The sequence below is a fragment of the Mus musculus genome, chromosome 1, assembly GCF_000001635.26.
Source record: "Mus musculus strain C57BL/6J chromosome 1, GRCm38.p6 C57BL/6J".
In the NCBI taxonomy this organism is placed as follows: domain Eukaryota; kingdom Metazoa; phylum Chordata; class Mammalia; order Rodentia; family Muridae; genus Mus; species Mus musculus.
Window position 1 is genome coordinate 17,745,984 of NC_000067.6, and position 22,481 is coordinate 17,768,464.

At 36.8% G+C, this 22,481-nt stretch overlaps 1 protein-coding gene across 6 annotated transcripts in view; it reads left to right on the forward strand.

Moving 5' to 3' along the window:
* Positions 1 to 21,252, forward strand: part of Crispld1 (cysteine-rich secretory protein LCCL domain containing 1) — a 40,207-nt gene extending 18,955 nt beyond the window's left edge. For 2 of the 6 annotated variants that reach the window (XM_006495592.3, XM_011238409.3), the window contains 11 exons: positions 748 to 863; positions 1,518 to 1,618; positions 3,524 to 3,664; positions 4,282 to 4,342; positions 4,451 to 4,517; positions 4,751 to 4,881; positions 6,855 to 6,898; positions 6,985 to 7,057; positions 10,275 to 10,350; positions 16,129 to 16,259; positions 18,080 to 21,252. In XM_006495592.3, the coding sequence (XP_006495655.1) occupies positions 748 to 863; positions 1,518 to 1,618; positions 3,524 to 3,664; positions 4,282 to 4,342; positions 4,451 to 4,517; positions 4,751 to 4,881; positions 6,855 to 6,898; positions 6,985 to 7,057; positions 10,275 to 10,350; positions 16,129 to 16,259; positions 18,080 to 18,131 (993 nt within the window). In that variant the 3' untranslated portion in view covers positions 18,132 to 21,252. The remainder of the gene's footprint in view (positions 1 to 747; positions 864 to 1,517; positions 1,619 to 3,523; positions 3,665 to 4,281; positions 4,343 to 4,450; positions 4,518 to 4,750; positions 4,882 to 6,854; positions 6,899 to 6,984; positions 7,058 to 10,274; positions 10,351 to 16,128; positions 16,260 to 18,079) is intronic. The other 4 variants (NM_001356551.1, XM_006495594.4, NM_031402.2 and 1 more) reach the window with 4 other exon arrangements.
* Positions 21,253 to 22,481: the final 1,229 nt, after the last annotated feature.

The following is a 22,481-nucleotide window of genomic DNA, read 5'->3' on the forward strand; positions in this document are numbered from 1 at the left end:
TGTGTGTCTTTCTGTTTTACTTAGTGTGATTATTTAAGAAAATGTGTAGCATTGTTAATTCCTTGGAATAGGCGTAATGATGTCTATAAGCAATAACACTATCACAGAAGTCCAAATACTTCCCTTAAAAGGTTATTTTAAAGACTTCACATGTAAAATAATTTACTATGGCTCCAATAAATATTGTTAAGGAGCAGTTTGCCATCTTTGAAATAATTTGATACCAAAAATACAATCTATGATTGATTTCCACTATTTGCATATGTGAAGAGGTTAGAATATTTATGGGTATATTTTATATTTTTCATTCATGTTTAGGATTGCGTGTATTCCTAATCTCTAAATCAAACAAAGAAAGACAGTGTTGAGTAGAAAAAGGTCACTGTTGCCCTGTTTCTAAAATGGGGCAGCTCAGAGCATTGCCCATTTACTTCTTATATAGACTTCTGTTACTTTAGTTAGTAAGCTTTTTCATAGAAATGGCCATAGAATAAGATGGAAATATAACTTTGAATTACTTAGTAGGTTTGTATTTTATAAATGCTGACTTGTACTGCTTGTAAGTTTTATTTATAAATTGCATAAAAAGCGCAAACCAAATCACAGACAAGATAGATGTTGGGCACATCTCACTCCAGCATGAATGATCTGTCTGGTCTTCTGTAGTTCATTTCCTGTCCATTTCCTTTGATGCACTACTGTCTCATTTCATCTTAGCCCTCCTTGAGCCTCTTTTCTCTAACACAGGTGGTGTGGGCTACTAGTAGCAGAATAGGCTGTGCCGTCAATCTGTGCCACAACATGAACATCTGGGGGCAGATATGGCCCAAGGCAGTCTACTTGGTGTGCAATTACTCCCCCAAGTAAGTAGTCAGGGCATGAGTTTCTAATAGAAAGTTTTCTTAACGTGAAAATAATTTTGAAATCATGATTTTTTAAATTTTCAAGGTATATTCATAAAGTATATTGGTTTAGTCCTGTTATCTCCCATGGCAGTAATTATAGTTGCTGAAATGCAAAAGTCAATGTGTAAATGCAGCGGACTATTGAAATAGAAAGAAACAAAACACATTTTGTGTGTGTGTATTTTGAGCTTCATTTGTCCATATTTACTAATTTTGATGAGAGGTTTTCAGCTACACATATTTGAGAATGTTTTACACATGTAAAGAAGATATGAAAGATTACGTTAAAAATTCATACAACTATTCTGAGAGTCAGATTTAATTATTAGGATGTGTGGGTAGGTAAATGTTCTTCTGAATTCAGTTTTTGGTAAATGTTTCATTTAAAAACTTTTTATAACATTTATGTCACATTACTTTAAAAATTTTTCAATATAACAAGGCATTTAACTATATGTAAGCCTAGACCAAATGGAGTCCATACAAAATATATACAGAAATCTTTATCTATAATGCCTATGTCATTACTCTAGAAATGTTTATGTAGTGATGTTTGCAACCTCTTAGTAGTGCTGTAAGACCATGTCTTAATGGAGTGGATCATCTTTTTAGGGGAAACTGGTGGGGCCACGCACCTTACAAACATGGAAGGCCTTGTTCTGCTTGCCCACCCAGTTTTGGAGGAGGCTGTAGAGAAAACTTGTGCTACAAAGGTCAGTGTTACATGGCTATCGTTTTCCCTTTGAAACCTTTGTTTGTCAGCTGTGTAGCACTATGCATGTTTTTACAGGGTTTAGCAAAAGGCTAGGGTTTGTGACATGTCTGTGAGGCCTGGAACGGAAACCCTAGTGCCAAGAAATAAAAAAAGGAGTCTAAACCCACATTCGTTGTCAGGTGAACTTTGAAGAGGTGATTTTATATACGAATAATTATTTCAACTTATTTTTAAAAGATTCATATAAGGGATCCATTATGACAGGGGTCATGTGCCTACAGAACAGTAGCAAGTTTTAAACCACTGCCCCTAACATTTATTCCTATCCCAGAAAGGCACTATATCTTAAAAGGGATTTTAATTTGTTGTTGGGAGTTGTCTCCTTAACTGTCATGTTTAATGGTTTAGCACTTAAGTTAATTTACTTTTAATGCTTTGAGAGTTTGAGAGTGAGTTTGAGAGTTTGAGAGTATGTTTCTATGTATGGTACTGACCCATGCATGGTGAGTCAGACATGTCTGTCTGTCTGTCTCTTTCTCTACCTCTCACCATATACTATCTTTCTTAAGCTGGAATAATATTAGGTGTGTGATATACTGTAGAACTTATAAAGTCGGTGTTCTAAAATAGATTTGCAGTCTTAACATGAAAATATGGGGTTCAGTTGGTAGAATGCTTGCCTAGCATGCAAGAAGCCCTGGACTGAATCACTAACAGCAGGAACAGTTAGACTTGCCTTTACTCTCAGCACTACTAAGGTGGAAGGAGGAGAAGCAGGAATACAAATTCATCCTCAGTTGTATTGCAAGTTCACAGCCAGCCTGAAATACCTGAAATTCTGTCTCAGAAGCATCTAATACAAATATAATGCCCTGCTAATGGTGCCTGAAAATATCATTTGTATGACAAGGATTTGGGTAAAGCCATGATCTTACCTGTGGCCATGTTTTACCTTATACTTTCTACTTTTGATGACAAAATGAAAGTTGATGTAGATGAGGCGTGCTAGAAAGGCTGGAGCTCTGTTCCCTCCCTGCTCAGTGCTCATCGAAAGCCATGTGTTGTTTGCATTTGTGTCTGAATGCTCCTTGGAGGTGATAAGCAGACCAGAAGTACCCATTCTGCCTCCCTATTGTGTATCCCTATTTGGTTTCCTTGTCCACTTTTTGCAGCATGGCCTCTTGTGATGGTCTTTGTACAAACCTGCACCTTCTTCTCTTCCCTTCACCAGTAATTGGTGCACCCTTCTTAAAACCAACTCCTCTTATCCACACCTTCTTCTAAGTTCTGAGTTTAGGAACACAAATGAAAATACACACTTTCTTACAGAAGGACAGCAATAAACTCTTGTTATAGGCCAACCCAAAGTTCAATGCCAAGCTTGAAACTATTCTCTATTTAAAGTGAATATCTTTGCATCTTGAAGTTTGTATTAGAAGTCAGAAAGTCCATAGGAATTGATGCTGGAATAGATAACAAGGGTATACCCAACCTTTGGGGGATATTTTCATTTGGAGGAGGGGGGAGATGCAGATTTCATAAGCCCTGGTGCTATTAGAGAACAAAGTCAGTTTCATGTGTCATTGTGAAAACCAAATGCTGATGCCATACTAAAACTAGATTAGAGATGAGTCCACTGGACATTAGCAAGGCCCAAAAACAACACATGTACACACACACACACACACACACACACACACACACACACACACACACAGATTGAAGGCTGATATGTATATTTCACTTCAGTGTGGTACATACAACCATGACCTTGTACCACAACCTGTGCTGAAAAGAGTACTGAATTTGTAGTTTTTAATTAACAGGTGTAGAAAAGCATTTGTTCAATAGTTTGTGCTCATGTAAGTAAGATCCACATTTTTTAATCTTTTCCCTCTGGCAGAAGGGTCAGACAGGTATTATACCCCTCGAGAAGAAGAAACAAATGAAATTGAACGGCAGCAGTCTCAGGTCCATGACACCCATGTTCGAACAAGATCAGATGACAGTGACAGAAATGACGTCATCAGCACTCAGCAGATGTGTAAGAGCTTAATGACATATCAGATGCTTAGACTTTGCATGGATAATAATTGTCCTAGTTTTATTTGCGCATTTTTAAAATATCAAAAATATCTTTTAGCTGGGTAGCACAGATATCTTTTAATGCTAGCACTCTGGAGGGAGAGGCAGGTAGATCTTTGAGTTTGAGGCCAGCCTGGTCTACAGAGTGAGATCCAGGACAGCCAAGACTACAAAGAGAAACTCTTATCTCAAAAAAAAAAGAGAGAAAAGAAAGAAGAAAGAAAGAAAGAAAGAGAAAGAAAGAGAAAAAGGGAAAGAAAGAAAGAGAGAAAAAGAGAAAGAAAGAAAGAAAGAAAGAAAGAGAGAGAAAGAAAGAAAGAAAGAAAGAAAGAAAGAAAGAAAGAAAGAAAGAGAGGGAAAGAAAGAAAGAGAGAAAGAAAGAAAGAAAGAAAGAAAGAAAGAAAGAAAGAAAGAAAGAAAGAAAAAGAAAGGGAAAGAAAGAAAGGGAAAGAAAGAAAAGAAAGAAAGAAAAAAGAACCACCATTTTTTATTTTTTGGTTTTAATAGTATGCAAAACCCATTTTCTAAGCATTGGAATTATTAAAACTATCTGTGTTTTGTTTGTTTTTCTTTTAGCTCAGATTGTTTCTTGTGAAGTAAGATTGAGAGACCAGTGTAAAGGGACCACCTGCAACAGGTGGGTGTCACTGTCAGTCCAACGTCAACTGAGAAGATGAAAGAAGTGTGTGCATTCTGTGTCAGTGATCAGAGAAACTAAAGTTTCTTTCCCACAACTGTCACTTAGGTATGAGTGCCCTGCAGGCTGCTTGGACAGTAAAGCTAAAGTAATTGGGAGTGTACATTATGAAATGGTAAGTGGAAATGAAAATCATTTCAGGGTGCAACCTTGAAAATGTTGTATCTACTTTGAAATGTATGAAAATACAGTATCTATTTTGAATGTGGAAATTGCAACTTATATCAAGAGTATTATATGATATTTTTTCCTCAGAAATGTTTGTTTAGGTTAAAGTCGTATAGTCATTTGCTTCTTCATATAGAGCTTGAATTATTTAATATTTTCTGTCTCTTCCTTTCCTGAAAGCAATCCAGTATCTGCCGAGCTGCCATCCACTATGGGATAATAGACAATGAAGGTGGGTGGGTAGATGTCACTCGACAAGGGAGAAAGCATTACTTCATCAAATCCAACAGAAATGGCATTCAAACAATTGGGTAAGAGCCCAAATGATTTTTACTCTCAGATGAAATGAAATTGTAAGGAGTTAACATATCTTTGACCCAATCATAGAAGAATTTATGGAAAAGAAATTGCTAATTTTTTGAAGTTCATTTAATTTACTGTTTACATACATAAAATGATGGGGATCTTTGTGCTTAGAGGCATGATAAAATTCTTATTTTTCAAGAGATTCAATAAGTATATGTAAATTTTCAGTTAGTCTCTGGGCTAAGGAGATAATTCAGTAGTTAAAAACACTGACTACTCTTTCAGGGGACCAGAATTTGCTCCCAGCACCCACACTGAAGGGCACAACTGCCTGTAATTCCATTTGCAAGGGATCCAAATCCCTTTTATGCAATTGGCAGGCAGCAATCAAACACACGATGAACATAAATACATGCAGGCAAAACTCTTACACGTATAAAATAAAAAGTTTTTAAAATTATAGCTAACTTTTAAAGTTAAAGAGTAACTTTTTTCAGCTATGACAGAAAATATCCTAAAGAAGGTTAATTTATTGCATGCTATTTTATGCAATGAAATGATGTCTTATTCATGCAATGGTAATTTGACTAATAGGATAAATATGATTACTAAGTAAAAGAAGATTTTTGAAGAGTTTTCTAAGCAGGCAATGTACTCTTCTCTTTTTTGTTTATTTATTTAAGTGTAATTTAACCACAGGGACAACGTTGAGTCACTTTCTGAGTGTTTCTCAAATTTAGTACTATGTGTCTCATTCTAAAAGGGAACATTGTCATGTGTGCTTCAACGTAGAACAGTGCACTCTTTTGAAATGTCTTTGAGTAGTGTAATTTTCATTTTATGTAAAAGACAATATTGAACTTCACAGAAGAAACTTTCATTAGGGATTGCAGCATATACTCTTTTCTTGTAAGTATACAACCGCATGAACTTTCACAGACTAAATTGGAATTCATCACCTGGTATAGTGGTGCAGTTCTTTAATCCCAGCATTTGGAAGGCAGCAGTAAGCACATCTCTGTGAGTTCAAGGCCAGCCAGTGAGTGTCAGGGCAGTCAGAGTTCATGGTGAGATCCTGTCTTGAAAAAACAACAAAACATGGAATTTATAACTATAACAAATAATCTTTAGAATGTTCCTTACAAATCGGTGTCCTGACATTCTGTGTGTACAATTGTGTGATTTTACCCATTGGCACCGTCTCTTCTTAGCACAATTTGTTAGTTTATTTCACTTAGTACAATGTGTAAGTCATCATTAATAAATTATAGTCATTAATAAAGCAGATACAGGTAATGATGTGCTTCTATCTTAAATTGCATTTTTGATTGTTATAGAAATGCTAATGAAATATGAAATGTGATACTTTTTTAGCTTTTGCATTTTGTGAAGAGAAAGAACTTAATTTGTAGGGTCACATAAATGAGAAATATTAAACACTGAATATGAAACTGGTTGAAATATAATATTAAGGTTTCATATCCTTAATACTAAGCAAGCAATTTAATGGGTGAGTCATGTTAAAATATCACTTACAAATTAACCATAGCTCAAAATAAAAGATGATTTTCTTAAACTTTTAGTATATATAAACCAGTTTAATATTTTAATATAACTTGGTATATTTAATCTTATGTCCACTCTTCTACTGGATGATTCATACAATAAGAAGAGGTTCATTCATTTACCATGGACCTATTAACAAAAGTGAACAACTGAATAAAGAACCACTACCCCTTTAAGACAGTTATCATTTTGCAATGTTTTTTCTATATTGATTTTTAAAGTCTTAAACTGGTTCTGTGGAGAAATGACATGAGTGTATAGATTTATTGTAAATAAATGATATGTGCTTACATTATTTCTCTAAACATTTTTAAAAACATGTTTAACGAATTAAAGCCCTAAGAAGTACCGAGATTTACATTGTTGCTAATGCCCAAAATGATTGACATTTCCTTTTTTTTTTTTTCCTCAGAAAATATCATTCTGCTAATTCCTTCACAGTCTCCAAAGTTACAGGTTTATACTCTTTTCTTACTTGTCTTCTTATCTTGTATGGGTTGTTTTGCAGGGGAATTCACTTATTTTTTTCTTTAATTCTTCAGTTCAAGCTGTGACCTGTGAAACTACAGTGGAACAGCTCTGTCCATTCCATAAGCCTGCTTCTCATTGCCCCAGGTAATCCTTTTCACAGTTTCTTTTCCTTGTAATAAGTATAGCAATTTGCATATGTGCATATGTATCTGCATAGCCACTCAATGAGTACCACTTGGCCTGGGATATCTGTTTTTATAAAATTCTGGTTCTAAAGTTTAGAATTGTTTATGATCTAGACTTGTTTCCTAGATATCACACTCTACATGTACCCCAGGACCCCTATTGTACCTTCTTTAAGTATTGGCCATTCCATGGTATAAGAATTTATGCATGTAATCACATGTTCATATGTGGCACACAGGGTTTGTACTAGTTCACTTAAACTATTATAATAAATGTCTCACTGGGTGTTATAAACATCAGGTATTTATTTCTCATATAGCTGAAGATCAGAAGTCTAAGATCAAGGTGTCACTGACTTGGTCACTGATTGATTCTCTTTCTAGCTTATAGATGTTCTTACATGATGTGAAGAGTTCTTTTCCATCTGCCTTTTTTGCCGGGGCACTAATCCAATTGGATAAGGGTTCTTCTCTTCTGACCCCATTTAGCCAAGTTCCTTCCACAAAGGCCCTGCCTATCTCCAGGGCTAGGATGCATGTGGGACTGTCAATAATATTCATTCTACAACAAGTTCTTCCAACAGAAACCAATGTGATTCACATTTAACATTGTTATGTGATTTGTAAATTAGAGGAATCTAATTTCAGCTACTAACCAAAATTAATGCCAGTAAGATTGGAAAAGGATTTTTTCTTTTCTGTCTGTAGGAAGGCTCTCACTTTCAGATGTCGTGTGAACAACTGATCATAAATATAGACATAGCTATCCTGTATTCTTAAAGGAATCACCTCAAAAACAATGTGAAGACTCACAATTTACTGTATTTTCATGTCCTCAGGGATTCCATATCTAAAGTAAACTTTTAAGTAAATATTAAATGCATAATAAATAATTCTTCAGTATTGCTATATATGACTCACTGTGAATAACTAGAACTTTATATACCTATTGAAAGCCTAAATGAGTGATTAGCAATTCTATTCACAGCATATAAGCAAATGGGAGTCAAGGACTGGCTATTAGATTGCCCCTTCTCAGGAAAATATGGAATAATAATAATAAAAACAGCATAAACAAGCACCCCACCCCATCTTTCTTTATCTGAACTGCTCAAATAGGAAGAGAATCAAGCTGCAGCTGTTGATGCAAACAGGATTAAGGCATGGCATGAGCCTAGGGAAAGGGGGGTGGTTTGACAGCCATAGGAGGAAGATGAATTCCCAGCAGTTTTTACATTTACTGAGATCATTTCTAGTGAGTCATATTTCAGTTTTCAGAACCTCCAGGTATATTCCTTATAAGAATCCACTCTGTAAAAATGATTTATTATTTACCTTTAAATGGTTCTAACTTATATATTTGACAAAGTATACACAGTTTAGTGTGTTATATGGTATTACACAAATTTTAGAAGTAACAAATAAAGCTATTTCCTGAAGAGGATATATCTAAATTGGTAAGGGTAAATTCAGTTTAAGTATTATTACTGTTATTACTGATATTATTAGAAAACTCATGGATGTTATCACGTTCGAGGTATTTTTATATAGTTATAATGTTGAGTCCATATACTATGTAAAATAATGTTTTGACAGTTTTAAGTGCCTATTTGTGTGGGTGGAGGGGCAAAAATATACACACAGAAACATACAGAGACACATAGACACACAGAGAGAATATCAATTAAGAAGTAATGTTGTTTTTTTTAAATATGAATTAATAGTTTCTGGTTTTCTAAAAATGTACTTAATTATTTTGAACTAAATGTTTCTATTTAAAAACAAACTTTTGGTAGCTTTTTAAAATTTAGGGTAGCCAATCAGATGTTAAAATGGCAGTAGGCTGCTAGGAGAAAGAACATTCCATGGGGAGAAGAGAAATGAAGAGGCCCTAAGGCATGAGCCCATAGCATATTTTGTATGTTGTCAGAATAACTACCCTTGATCAGAACATGGAATTGAGGTAGAAGAGCCATATATAAATTTAACAAATGCAGAAAATATTGTAAGGATCTGTTCATTTATTTTCAATGAGGGAGAAAACTTTGGGATAATTAGAAGGGATAAATGGCATGCTACAACTTCATTTAGCTTAAATATATGTAAATTGATTGAGGAGAATCAAGTCAAGCAAGATCACAAGGGAGTCTGCTGCTGTAAGTCACACAGTGGCTGATCTGCTTTAAGCTCATTGAAGGATGCCCTGGGCATGATTGCATTAAATATGAGTGATAAGAATTACTGTCCAGTTGCATGTAAGGTACTAGATTAAAAACAAACAAACAAACAAACAAATAAACAAACAAAAAAACTAGGTAAAATAAAGGCTTTGTCTGAGATTGCTACAATAATGGATTTACATTGTGTTGTGATAGGAAGGACATAAAAGAGCAGGACTTAACAAGAGATAAGTGTTATTTTGTGCCAGATAAGGTTGAGATATTTGTTACATGTAAGGGGAAGTGCTGAGAAATAGTGTACATTAAGAGTGCAAGCAGATACATTCCAGCCTGAGGCATGAACTGGAAATTAACTGGTTGTAGATGAAACTAAGACATTGATCCCGAACAAGACACCTAAGTTGTGAACACAGAGAAGAAACACGCTATGAAACATACAGTCAGTGACAAGCAGGCACACTGATTGGTCAAGCCACACCCTTACCAATTCTGCCAACCCTGAGTTTCAAACTCAGTTCCACAGGGCTTTGTTTATGCTCTTTTTCTGCTTTAAATTCCCAAGTCAGAGGCTTCTGAGTAAACATAAGCAAATAAAAAACCCAAATAACAACAAAACCAGGACTTAAGTGAAAGGAGGCACTATGTCAAGTGCTGACTCATGCCAATGATCTCTTGTAGGAAAGATGAAGGTAAGCATGCCCTACAATGCTGACTTCATTTCTATATAGGTTTCATTTATAAGAAACACGGAACATGGGGCTGGTGAGATGGCTCAGCGGTTAAGAGCACTGACTGCTCTTCCAAAGGTCCTGAGTTCAAATCTCAGCAACCACATGGTGGCTCACAACCATCCATAACGAGATCTGACACCCTCTTCTGGTGTGTCTGAAGACAGCTACAGTGTACTTACATATAATAAATAAATAAATCTAAAAAAAAAGAAAAAAAAAAAGAAACACTGAATATGTCAGCTTACTGTATGTGTTTGTTTTCCAGAGTGTACTGTCCTCGAAACTGTATGCAGTCAAATCCACATTATGCTCGTGTAATCGGGACCAGAATTTATTCTGATGTAAGTATGCTGATTGATGCAGCTCCCAATATCTGCAAGAATCTAAATACATGTACTCATTTAGATGTGCATATGTGTCCTACACAGAGTCATGGGATTGTTTCTGAACTGCTTATACATATTTTCAGAATACCTAATTATAAATAAATATTTACATAAAATATGCTTGTATAATTACTTATTTTCACTATTTTACTGCATGTCTTGCCTATATATATTAGACCCTTAAGGAGAGGGTCTGGAGGCATTCTTCTTTTTCTTAAGATATTTATTTACATTTCAAATATTATCCCCTTTCCTAGTTTCCCCTCCGAAACCCCCCTAGCCATTTCCCCCTCTCCCTGCTCACCAACCCACCCACTCCCGCTTCCTGGCCGTGGCTGTCCCCTATTCTGGGGCATATTACCTTTACAGGACCAAGGGCCTCTCCTCCCATTGATGACTAACTAGGCCATCCTCTGTGACATGTGCAGCTAGAGCCAAGAGTCCCACCTTGTGTTTTCTTTGGTTGGTGGTTTAGTCGCAGGGAGCTATGCTAACTGATTAGTTCATATTGTTGTTCCTCCTATAGGGGTGCAAACCCCATTCAGTTCCTTGGCTACTTTTTCTAGCTCCTTCATTGAGGACCCTGTGCTCCACCCAATGAATGGCTGTGAGCACCCACTTCTGTATTTGTCAGGCATAGGCAGAGCCTCCCAGGAGACAGCTATATCAGGTTCTTGTTAGCAAGCTGTTGTTGGCATACAAAATAGTGTCTGGTTTTAGTGGCTGTCTATGGGATGAATCCCCAGGTGGGGCAGTCTCCGGATGGTCTTTCCTTCAGTCTCTGCTTCACACTTTGTCTCTGTAACTCCTTCCATGGGTATTTTGTTCCCCCTTCTAAAAAGGAATGAAGTATCCACACTTTGGTCTTCCTTCTTGAGTTTCATGTGTTTTGTGAATTGTATCTTGGGTATTCTGAGCTTCTGAGCTAATATCCACTTATCAGTGAGTGCATATCATGTGTGTTCTTTTGTGATTAGGTTACCTCACTCAGGATGATATACTCCAGATCCATCCATTATTCTAAGAATTTCATAAACTTATTGTTTTTAATAGCTGTATAACTCCATTGTGTAAATGTACCACATTTTTCTGATTCCATTTCTCTGTTGAGGGACATCTGGATTCTTTCCTTTTCTGGTAATTATGAATAAGACTGACATGAACATAGTGGAGCATGTGTCTTTATTACATGTTGGAGCATCTTCTGGATATATATATATATCCAGGAGTGGTAGTGCTGGATCCTTCAGTAGTACTATGTCCAATTTTCTGAGGAACCACCAAACTGATTTCCAGAGTGGTTGTACCAGCTTGCAATCCCACCAGCAATGGAGGAGTGTTCCTCTTCCTCCACATCCTCACCAGCATCTGCTGTTACTTGAGTTCTTGAACTTAGCCATTCTGACTAGTGTGAGGTGGAATCTGAGCACTGTTTTGATTTGCATTTCTCTGGTGATTAAGGATGTTGAAGTCAGCCATTCGGTATTCCTCTGAGAATTCTTTGTTTAGCTCTATCCCATTTTTAATAGGATTATTTGATTTTCTAGAGTCTAACTTCTTGAGTTCTTTATATATATTGGATATTAGCCCTCTGTTGGATTTAGGATTGGTAAAGACTTTTCCCAATCTGTGGGTGGCCTTTTTGTATTATTGACAGAATCCTTTGCCTTACAGAAGCTTTATAATTTTATGAGGCCCATTTTTAAATTCTTGATCTTACAGTACAAGCCATTGGTGTTCTGTTCGGAATTTTTTTCCCCTGTGCCTATATGTTCGAGGCTCTTTCCCACTTTCTCCTCTATAAGTTTCAGTGTCTCTGGTTTTATTTGGTGGTCCTTTATCCACTTAGAACTGAGTTTTGTACAAGGAAATAAGAATGGATCAATTCTCATTCTTCTACATGTTAACCACCATTTGAGCCAGTACCATTTGTTGAAAATGCTGTCTTTTTTTTTCCCACTGGATGGTTTTAGCTCCTTTGTCAAAGATCAAGTGGCCATAGGTGTGTGGATTCATTTCTGGGTCTGCAAGAAGATATCTGCAAGAATCTAAATATACATGCTTATTTATATGTAGATATATGTTCGACACAGTGTCCTGGGGTTGTTTCTGAACTGCTATACATATTTTCAGAATACCTAATTATAAATGAATATTTACATAAAATATGCTTGTATAATTACTTATTTTCACTATTTTACTACATGTCTTGCCAGTATATCAGACCCTTAACGAGAGGGCCTGGAGGCATTCTTAGGTAGGAAAATTCAGTTTGTTTCTCCCCAATCTTTCTTTGGTTCTTCTGTGTCTGAATGTGAACTGGATAGTTGTTATTTTGTCATATATATGTGAATATATTTAGTTATATGTTCACTGCCAAGGAGGCATTTGAAAAATGATAAAGAGTTGCAAATAGGTTACTTGTTAATGTACATATAAAAGGGAACTAACTGCCAGCACATTGTAATGTGGGACTTTAGGTTGATTGGAACAGGAGGTCTAGTAACAATAGCTTCAGAATGAATACACTCATTGCAGGTGCCTTTTGTAGTCCTGACTACTAGAAGATTTTAGGGAGATCGGTTCTAGTGAGAATTGTTGGTGAGTATAGATGCAGCATGCACCAGAGACAGCTTTGCAAGGCTCTGTACACATAAAAACTGCAACTAACCGGAGGGAGGGAAGCAGAGCAAGGGAGAGGAAGAAGGAATATGATTGGCCAATAGAGACAGAGAGTCTGTGTTGTCATGATGATGAGTTCAGATTCCATGCTGTGGATATTTGGAAGGAATTGCAGATTTAAAAGAGTTACAGAAACAAATGTAGGAAATCTCTTGGTGATGCATGAAGTCAGTGAAATAGTCTAGATGTTTGGTTGCAGGAGGAAGCCTGAATTATATATTCCCTCTTACTTTTCTTATCAATAAGGTAAGTCCAAATCCTTCCCAGTTCGGCTGCCCCTTTGACGTTCTTGCTAAGCCTCCAGCCCCAGGATTGGTTGACAAATTCACCCATCCATTCATTTTGGTTCAGATTCTTACACCTGAAATACATCTTTTTGAAAAATTATCTATCATTATTGTGCTCTTTATTTCTCAGTGCCACCACTTGCTTTGTGAAGTACATAGGAAGCTAAGATGCCAGCCTTCTTTCAACTCTTTTCTCACTTTGGCCTGTGTTACCAGGCAATGTGATCCTTGTGATTATTAATCGTGAAGTTCTTTGGAGGCAGCATCTGGGCAATTCAGTTGCTGTTTTTGTCTGCCAAGCAATGTAAAGTCAGGACATAGAACACAAAAAGGAGTTATCCCTTAGCGGTTTCCCCTAAGTTCCATAACTTCTCGTTTTAGACATGTCTGATAAAGTCTTTTAAAAATCTCTTCCCCACTATTCTGTCTGTAAGGGATCTCTTGCTATTTAAAGTTCTGCTCTGAGATGATTTTAAGGTCCTATCTAAAGCCTGTAGACAATATGAGCTGTTAGTGAACTGGAAGATTCTTATCACACAGTAACTGCATAGCTGTAGCTAAGCCTCCCAATCGTCTTCGGTCCCACAAGATGTGTAGTCTCTCCAGTTAAGGTTGCCATGGAAAGTTAGGGAGGAATCAAGCAGCTTCCCTCCTGTTGCTTTCTCTTCCTCCCCCGAATGTTGCCCTCTTTCTGTCTATAGAACTCAACGTATCTTATGATCCTGCTACTATTGACATCTTTTTTTTGTAGCTTACTACAGATCCTGACTTCATTCAAAATTTTGCTATGTTCACAAATGAAATGTATCACTTCAATAATATATTCTTCTAATGTGTGGGTAGGAAGGAACTTGACGTCTGGACTTAGGGAGGATGATTGCTGACTGCATGCTTGAGAGCAAAAGAGTACTCTAAAATACCTACATGAGTAATGCTCATCACACAAAAGCATTTCCGGTGCCTTGAGGGGAGAACGCTGATTACACTATTTTAATAAAACAAGAGGAATACTGAAATGTGCAAAAATTACTTTATTTTAATTAGGTATTTTCTTCATTTACATTTCAAATGCTATCCCAAAAGTCCCCCATACCCCCCACTCCCCTCCCCCCATCACTCTCACTTCTTGGCCCTGGTGTTCCCCTGCACTGAGGCATATAAAGTTTGCAAGACCGATGGGCCTCTCTTCCCAATGATGGCCAACTAGGCCATCTTCTGCTACATATGCAGCTAGAGACAGGAGCTCGAAGGGTACTGGTTAGTTCATACTGTTGTTCCACCTATAGGGATGCAGACCCCTTTAGCTCCTTGGGTACTTTCTCTAGCTCCTCCTTTGGGGGCTCTGTGTTCCATCCAATAGCTGACTGTGAGCATCAACTTCTGTATTTGACAAAGTGTGGGCACTTGGCCCCTTCTTAGAATTGGGAACAAAACACCCATGGAAGGAGTTACAGAGACAAAGTTTGGAGCTGAGATGAAAGGATGGACCATCTAGAGACTGCCACACCCAGGGATCCATCCCATAACCAGCCTCCAAATGCTGACACCATTGCATAAGGCAGCAAGATTTTGCTGAAAGGACCCTGTCTCTTGTGAGGCTATGCCGATGCCTGGCAAACACAGAAGTGGATGCTCAAAAATTACTATTAATGTCATCTCTTATGAGCGTTCAGTGACCAGTGCAATCTGGACTTTAACCTTCTGTGTGAGATGCCTGCTCCTCAGGGGAAGGACATGCAGTCTTTGATAGACTGCATTTTGTAATAGTGCAAAAACAGAGGAAGGATCAGACATCTTGGCCTTCAGGCTCTTGGAGCTAATAAATCCTGACTGATGCCTAGGGGTCAGCACCCTGTGATAAGGCAAGGTCAGGCCAGACATGCCTATTTGTGTGAACTTTAAAACCCTTGTGAAACCATCCCCATTGTGAACTGAGAAAAGAACCCAGCAGATGCCTATCTGGGGAAAGTCCATCGGGAGGTGAAATAGATTGTGGGTTACTGAAACAAGCCAAGTCCTTCCTGCCTAGCTTTGCCTTGATAACTAGCTATTGATTCATTTCCATAGAACATTTTGATGGTAGCCAAGTTTTGGATCGAGGGAAGATGTCCATGGTCCAAAAGAAAGGATGTGACTTTGGAAGACAGTAGTTTTAAACATTGACAATTTGCGTCACAAACATCAAATAAAGCTTCTCCTCTGTAGAATTCCTGTTTAGCTTGGATTTTGTAGCTGAGTGTGTGAGTATGGCATAGTAAAATGGCTGTGTATAGATTATTTTAATCAGGAGAAAAATCTCCATTTCATGTATGCCTGCATTTTGGCAAATGGATCTTAGATATGTGTTGAATTACTTATAAGTAAAATCAGAAGGAAGCGAGGGTCATTTCCTCTATATTGTGACTGTTTCATCGCACATGTCACAATATCTACCAGCAAAGGCTGAGAATTATGAATGGTGCTTGAAGAATTAAAAAGAATTAATTTCCTCTGTACTCCTTTGGTTTTAAAGTTTTGCTGGGACAGAACAAGTATTTCCAATATTGGTGATGGTAAGTTTTCGCTATGCCAACTATGTTTAGCCTCTACATTCAAACTTGCTGAGAACTGGTTTGATGCGTTACTTCCCAAATACCCCTTTATGTGTGGAATATTATGCAACAGCTGCTCACTGGCTACACTATAGAGCAGAGTCTGTCATGGAATACTGTAAGTCTGGCATGGAATTTCTTTCTAATGGTGGCTATTGTCTTCACTTGCTCAGCTGTCTAGTATCTGCAGAGCAGCGGTGCATGCTGGGGTGGTTCGAAATCATGGTGGTTATGTGGATGTCATGCCTGTGGATAAAAGAAAGATGTACACTGCTTCTTTTCAGAATGGAATATTCTCAGAAAGGTAAAGTCCAACAAAACATACACTATTTTACATTTTAGTGGGTTCTCTTACTAGTTGCTGCTCTACAGTTCTACTTAGAATGCTAAGTGACTGAACTATGTGTTTCCTTTGAGTGAGCCCTGGCATGGCTTCTGTTCCTTCTGGGATGAGAGGAGCTCTAGTACCAGATGCGGTTATCTCCTGTGGGCTTCTGGAAAAAACAAAAAAACATGAAAATTGGATTACCCAGATAACCACTCTCTTGTTAATTGATCTTATAAAAAGGAAATTTCCTTCATCCTATTTCAGATTTTCTAGAATACTTTTTATATATCTTTTTAGGTGTGCAAGACACTGAGTATTTCTCTAATCCAGTTATCTGACAAAGTATTTGACCAACACAATGAGTCTTATTTTCCCTAGAAATAATTTGTTTTCTTCTTCTTTTTTTATCTGAAGGCATATGCTTATTTTTCCTAGAAATAATTTCTTTTTTTGATTTGAGGGTATATGCTTATTGTGATGTAAATGAACTCTTTCAGGCTATCTTATGTTGTTCATCTTATTAATGAAACATATTTTTATGATGTGGGAAATTTTATCTACTCAGCTTATAAACTATTAAAAAATAAAAATAAATTTTTAATGAATTTTTAAAATCATCAATATTCCATTTATTTATGCATCTAAGTTTTAGATGTTTCCAGAAACACATTTCAAAATTATAGGATAAAGCAGTTGAGCTTCTAGTAGTTTCTAAAAACACAAAGACTATCCCATGGAGCATATGGAGAGTCCAGATTGCCAGTTCCAATCAAGAGTTACACGTTAAGTGTCTTTTTTTCACTTCTGCATCTTGGCTCATGACCTGGAAATGATTTTAAATTTGTCTTCTATGTACATGTATGCTTGGTGTGCCATATCATTGTGTCATGCCTGCTTATTTTGGTTAGTATCCTCACTTTCTATATATAAAATCCTTTCCCTACTTATTGTATAAGAATGAATATAGAAAGGAATTTTATTTTGTCCTTAGGAATATTCAAATGCATCAATTAGAAAACAAAATTTTGTATAAAATACAAATAAAACATGTATTTAGAATAAAAGTACATAGTTTTGCATTACTTTCACTGTTTGCTTTAAAATAAAAACAACCCCCAGATGGCATTGGATAGAGAGACACAGACACAGACAGACAGACAGACACGCGCACACACACACACACACACAGAGAGAGAGAGAGAGAAAGAGAGAGAGAGAGAGAGAGAGAGAAAGAATTTTAGTTCTTTCCAAATTTGATCCAAATTTCACTGTCATTTTTCTCAAAACTATCAAGGCTATGTATGTATGAGTTATGGTGATACAGTTTGTATTTGTATTGTATTAAAGTTAGGAAGTGATTATAAGTCAGTACTCTACAGTGTTGCTTAATTATCAACCAGGTTCTAAGTTGTAAAGAACTACTAATGGGATAAACCAATTGCAAAGTGTAGTCTCAGTATCCTTGCAATAGGGGTGAAAGAGCAGCTGCCTAACTCCACTGTATTAGAACTTACGGGGCAATTCATAATAACATGCCCCCAATGCTGTGAAACTGTGGAGTGTCTACTGTCCTTCGTGAGCTTCTCAATTTACTTTAGTAATGTTCAGTCCAGCCACTACCTAGACGATTATGTCATCCTTACCAGAGCTTCCCCAGAACAGTAAATGATGGTAGTCTGAGACAGTTGGTCCATCTGACTTCATGGAGCTCCTTGCTTCAATGTCCTCACAGAGCAAGATGTATTGGAAGGATTATATGTACAGATGACCTTGATGTCCCTTTTGTGTTCTTGCAGTTTACAGAACCCTACAGGAGGAAAGGCATTCCGTGTATTCGCTGTTGTTTGACCGGGAACACTTGGAAGGGTAACAGAAAGCCTGCTCCAAATGCCACATTTCTGATGTCTGTATACAACTGTAACATTGCTGTACAGAAGAGAAAACGTATTGCCAGCCCACCATGAGACTACAAATGCGGGCCACTCTTGATAGACAAAGTCTATAAAATAAAATATTAGCTTTGGGGAAATTAATGAACATTAATGGTTTTAGAAATCCTGTGTTAAATATTGCTATATTTTCTTAGCAGTTATTTCTACAGTTAATTACATAGTCATGATGTTCTACATTTCTTATATTATATGGTGCTTTGTATATGCCACTGATGAAGTATATCTAAAGTGACTGTGAATGGCCCTTAGAGAATTATCTGTGCATTGAAAAGCAATCAGCCTGAAAACTAAATGAAACTTTTAAGTCACTTTTGTTTTTCAAACCAGTCCAGTATTCAGTTCTGACCTATTTTAAATCTCTATCTGCCTTACCCTTAGGACTGGGCAGTTTTTTCTCTTGTGTTAAGTTTCATTGTGCAGAATATTAAGTCCTGATGTGGCACTTGTTATTTTGTATTAAAATAGTCTTTTAATTTCCAAGTGAGAATATTTGGTTCCTTGGGAGGGGCCACACTGGCATGTGGGGAAAGCCCAAGCAGTGTGATGGAATCATGTAGTAACTAGAGGGGGAGATGGCAGTCAGAGCTTGCTGACAGAGTTGTTATTTGAACTGAGTTCACTTTTTTCATCTTTTTTCATTTGTATCCTGGCAGGTACTTCTGCAGGCCAGGAAGTATAATTAAAGAGAGAGAGAGAGAGAGAGAGAGAGAGAGAGAGAGAGAGAGAGAGAGAGAGACTAACGAACTGGTGCATTATATTATTATTACCACTGGTTTTCATAATGGTAAACAGCTTTATGTATAAACCTTTCATTAGTGTGATCCTATGGTAGTGATGCATTTGTTTCTGTGAAAATATATGTGCTTTGATACTTAAATTCTGTAAAATGTTAGGGTATTTTTTATTCCTGCTGGTGAATTTTTCCATAAGAATATTAAAAGTAATAAGTTTCAAAAAGATTATTTTTACTTTTACATGCATGGTTTGACTTGGAATCATTCTAAAAAAAAAAAAACAGAGTTGATTTTATTTATCTAAATTGACTTACTGACATCAATATAAATAAGTGGTTCCTAGTAGAAATGCACAATTTCTACCTAATCATGCAGAGATTTGCTTTTTGGAAAAATAGTCATTTATTTAGAAACATTATAACAAGAGAAATGTTGAATAAGAGGAGTGCTATGAATTTAATAAAAAAGAAATGAAGTATCAGACAACAAGGTAATGATTATAATTATGGAAGAGCTGAGTAGAAAATAACTACTTCAAATATTTTTATATGAGTAGGGATATAGAAGCCAATACAATGGAGATAATTTGAATGCAGGGATCAGGGAAAGGAACTGGGTAATACAAAAGAAAAATGAAAAGCAGAGTGTCAGAAGTAATTTCAGAAAAGTAGTTTAAGAATAAGGCAAAATTGCCTGGTCATTTCTTGAGGATTAGCAGACAGTTAAATTGCTCAAAGGGAAATCAAGAGTTTTAAAACATAGTGTTCTAGAATTATTTTTTCCCAAAATACACATTATCAATTTTCTCCATACTGGGTATTTTCACTTTATAGAGAACTAGATTTCATAGGACATTTTATACAAGTGTTTAATCGTAACTTTCCTGCATGTGTGTGCGTGGTTGCATGTGTCTTTCATCCTCTGTGTTCTGGGAACTCTTCTTCCTGGAGAATTTCCATCCCTTTTGCCAGGCTAAGGTTCTGTAGACTGCTCTCTAGTTCAGTTTATAGAGACTGAGACATTTTTGAGGGGGAAGAGATGGAAGGGAGGGGATTGAGGGTGGTTGGTATATACAGCGTATGTGTGAAAATAAAAGTGTAGTATGATGTGGTAAAAGACAATATTGGGCACGCAATATACCATATCTTAGTTTTTGTTATTCTCATTTTTATTTTCATTTTCCATGAAAAAACTGTTCACCTCGCATATTATAGTGCTTCTGTTGGTGAACATATTAAAAACTGATCATTTTCAAAAGATGACTTTCTCTATCCCTTATTCATCATCCTTAGTTCGTCTAAGTTCATTCTTTGAAGGATGCCTCACCAAATATGAAATCTTGCAGAAATTTCCCTACAGTTCTTTTGATATGAATTAAATACTGTCTATTATAAAACCCTTTAATTTGTCTATATTATTATAAATTGTCTTCATATTATGTACAGTTTTTAAAAGTCTAATGTTTTTCTTTTTCTTGGCTGCCCAAGTGTCAGCTGTGGGGTCAGTTCTATCAAAGCAGGGATACTATTCTTGTAAGGCTCAGGACACACTGTGCAAGAGGAAGTAGGAAGTATTGAGCTGGAAGATAGAGTACAGAGATAGGAAACGGTTTTCCAGACTTCTCCAACCAATGCAATGGTCAGCTCATGAAAATTGTACTTACCTACAGGGGCCCACACAAAAATGACTTATCAAAAATCAGTCGAGGAAGGAGACACCCACATGAATCTCCACATCTCCCTCTTCTTAGCTAGGTTGCTGTTAATGAAAGCAAAAGCAGCTTAAGAAGGAAAGGATTTCTTTGGCTTATGGGTTGTTGAAGAAAGCCATTACAAGAACCTGAAGTAGAGACCATTGAGGTGAGCTGATTACTAGTAGCTATTACCACACATAACGAACTGGATTCTCCCACATCTATTGTGCACTAAGAAAGTGTCCCACAGAATTGTACGCAAGCAAATTGAATGAAGGTAATTCCTCAACTGAGATTCTCTTTTCCCAGGTGACTCATGTTTGTATCAAATTTAAAACAAATGAAGCAGCACAGCTCTGAGCCAGTGCACACAGGTGAATTCTAAAAGAAAGGGACTCCCCTGCTTTTAGTTTTGTATCTACTGCTGAGTCCACTAAGGTGTGGTAGCTGCAAACCATTTGTTATATTAATCTCAATGGGTTGAGAAACAAGATAAATAGACTTGAACTTGGGATTTTTTGAGGGAGACAAGATGTAAAGGAGGGGATTGAGAGCGGTTGGTATATACAGCTTATGTGAGGAAAAAAAAAGTGTAATTCAGAATCTTTTTAAAAAGAATGAACGATATGAGAATGGTAGATTCTGAGAATGTAGGATCTACCCGACCTAGGAATCCATTTTCTCTGCCACACAGTACAATTATATGACTGATTTTTATTCAGATCAAAATTGCTTTGTATAAGTGAATGAATGAACACTAGTGGTTGAATGAACACAGTTGAATGAACACTAGTGGTTCCTCATTTTTTTTGTGATGACAACATAATAGAAGCTACTAACGTGCCAGCTGCTCTGTATTTAGATTCTTTTTCAAAGGCCAATGTTTATAGAATAGTATTCATATCACTAGTGGACCTTGAAAACCTGAGTAGACCTTATGTTACTTACTGTAGTTTTCCATCCATTGAAATAATCAGTGTATTTTAAACAAAAACAAATTGCTATTCTAATTTTTAGCTAGTTTGCATATGCCAATGGCCATTTTTTCTCTTAATGTTTTATTCTATGAGAATGTCATATATGTTCACAATTCATTTTGGTCATAGCTATCCATCAATCCCTCCCTCCGACTCCCCTGAGGAAACTTTTCCCAACACAGCTCCTTCTCAGTTTCATATCTCTGTTTTATAAAACCAACTAAATTCAGTTAGCACTTCCTATATATGAAGAGGTATGAGGTGATGGGTATGGGCAGTCTACTAATCCTCCCAGCACCAAGAAGAGTAACTTTCCCTCCCTTAATAGCCATCACCTGAGAAAATGGGTTTTTAAATTGAAAAATTAAGTCCCATCCATGCTGAGACTTTTGACTGTCTTGTACTCATGTTGTTCAGGTTATACAGCTGCTATGAGGTCACATGTGCAGCAAGAGGTCACGTCCAGAGGTCAGCATGTCACCTCACTCCTCCCCATCCTCTGGTTATTAAATTCTTCTCTTTCTCTCCTCCACAATCTGCCCTAAGCCTTGGGTGGCTGGGCCAGGACTGAAAACAGATTTCTTTTACAGCTTAACACTTTCAATCACTTATTCCTAGCACCCCTTACCATGAACAGTTACATCTTTGTGATAAGTGTTGCCCACCTCAATGGGAAACTTCCCTGACCAAGGTTGAGAGCAGCACAAATCTATAGATGTAAACATGAATATTTAGTAGGAATCACTTTGACAACAAAGATTACTAGAAAATCAACTCAAATAGGTTCACCCTTAGAACTGACAATTTCCCTAGCTATGATGATCATGTTTACAGGACCAGAC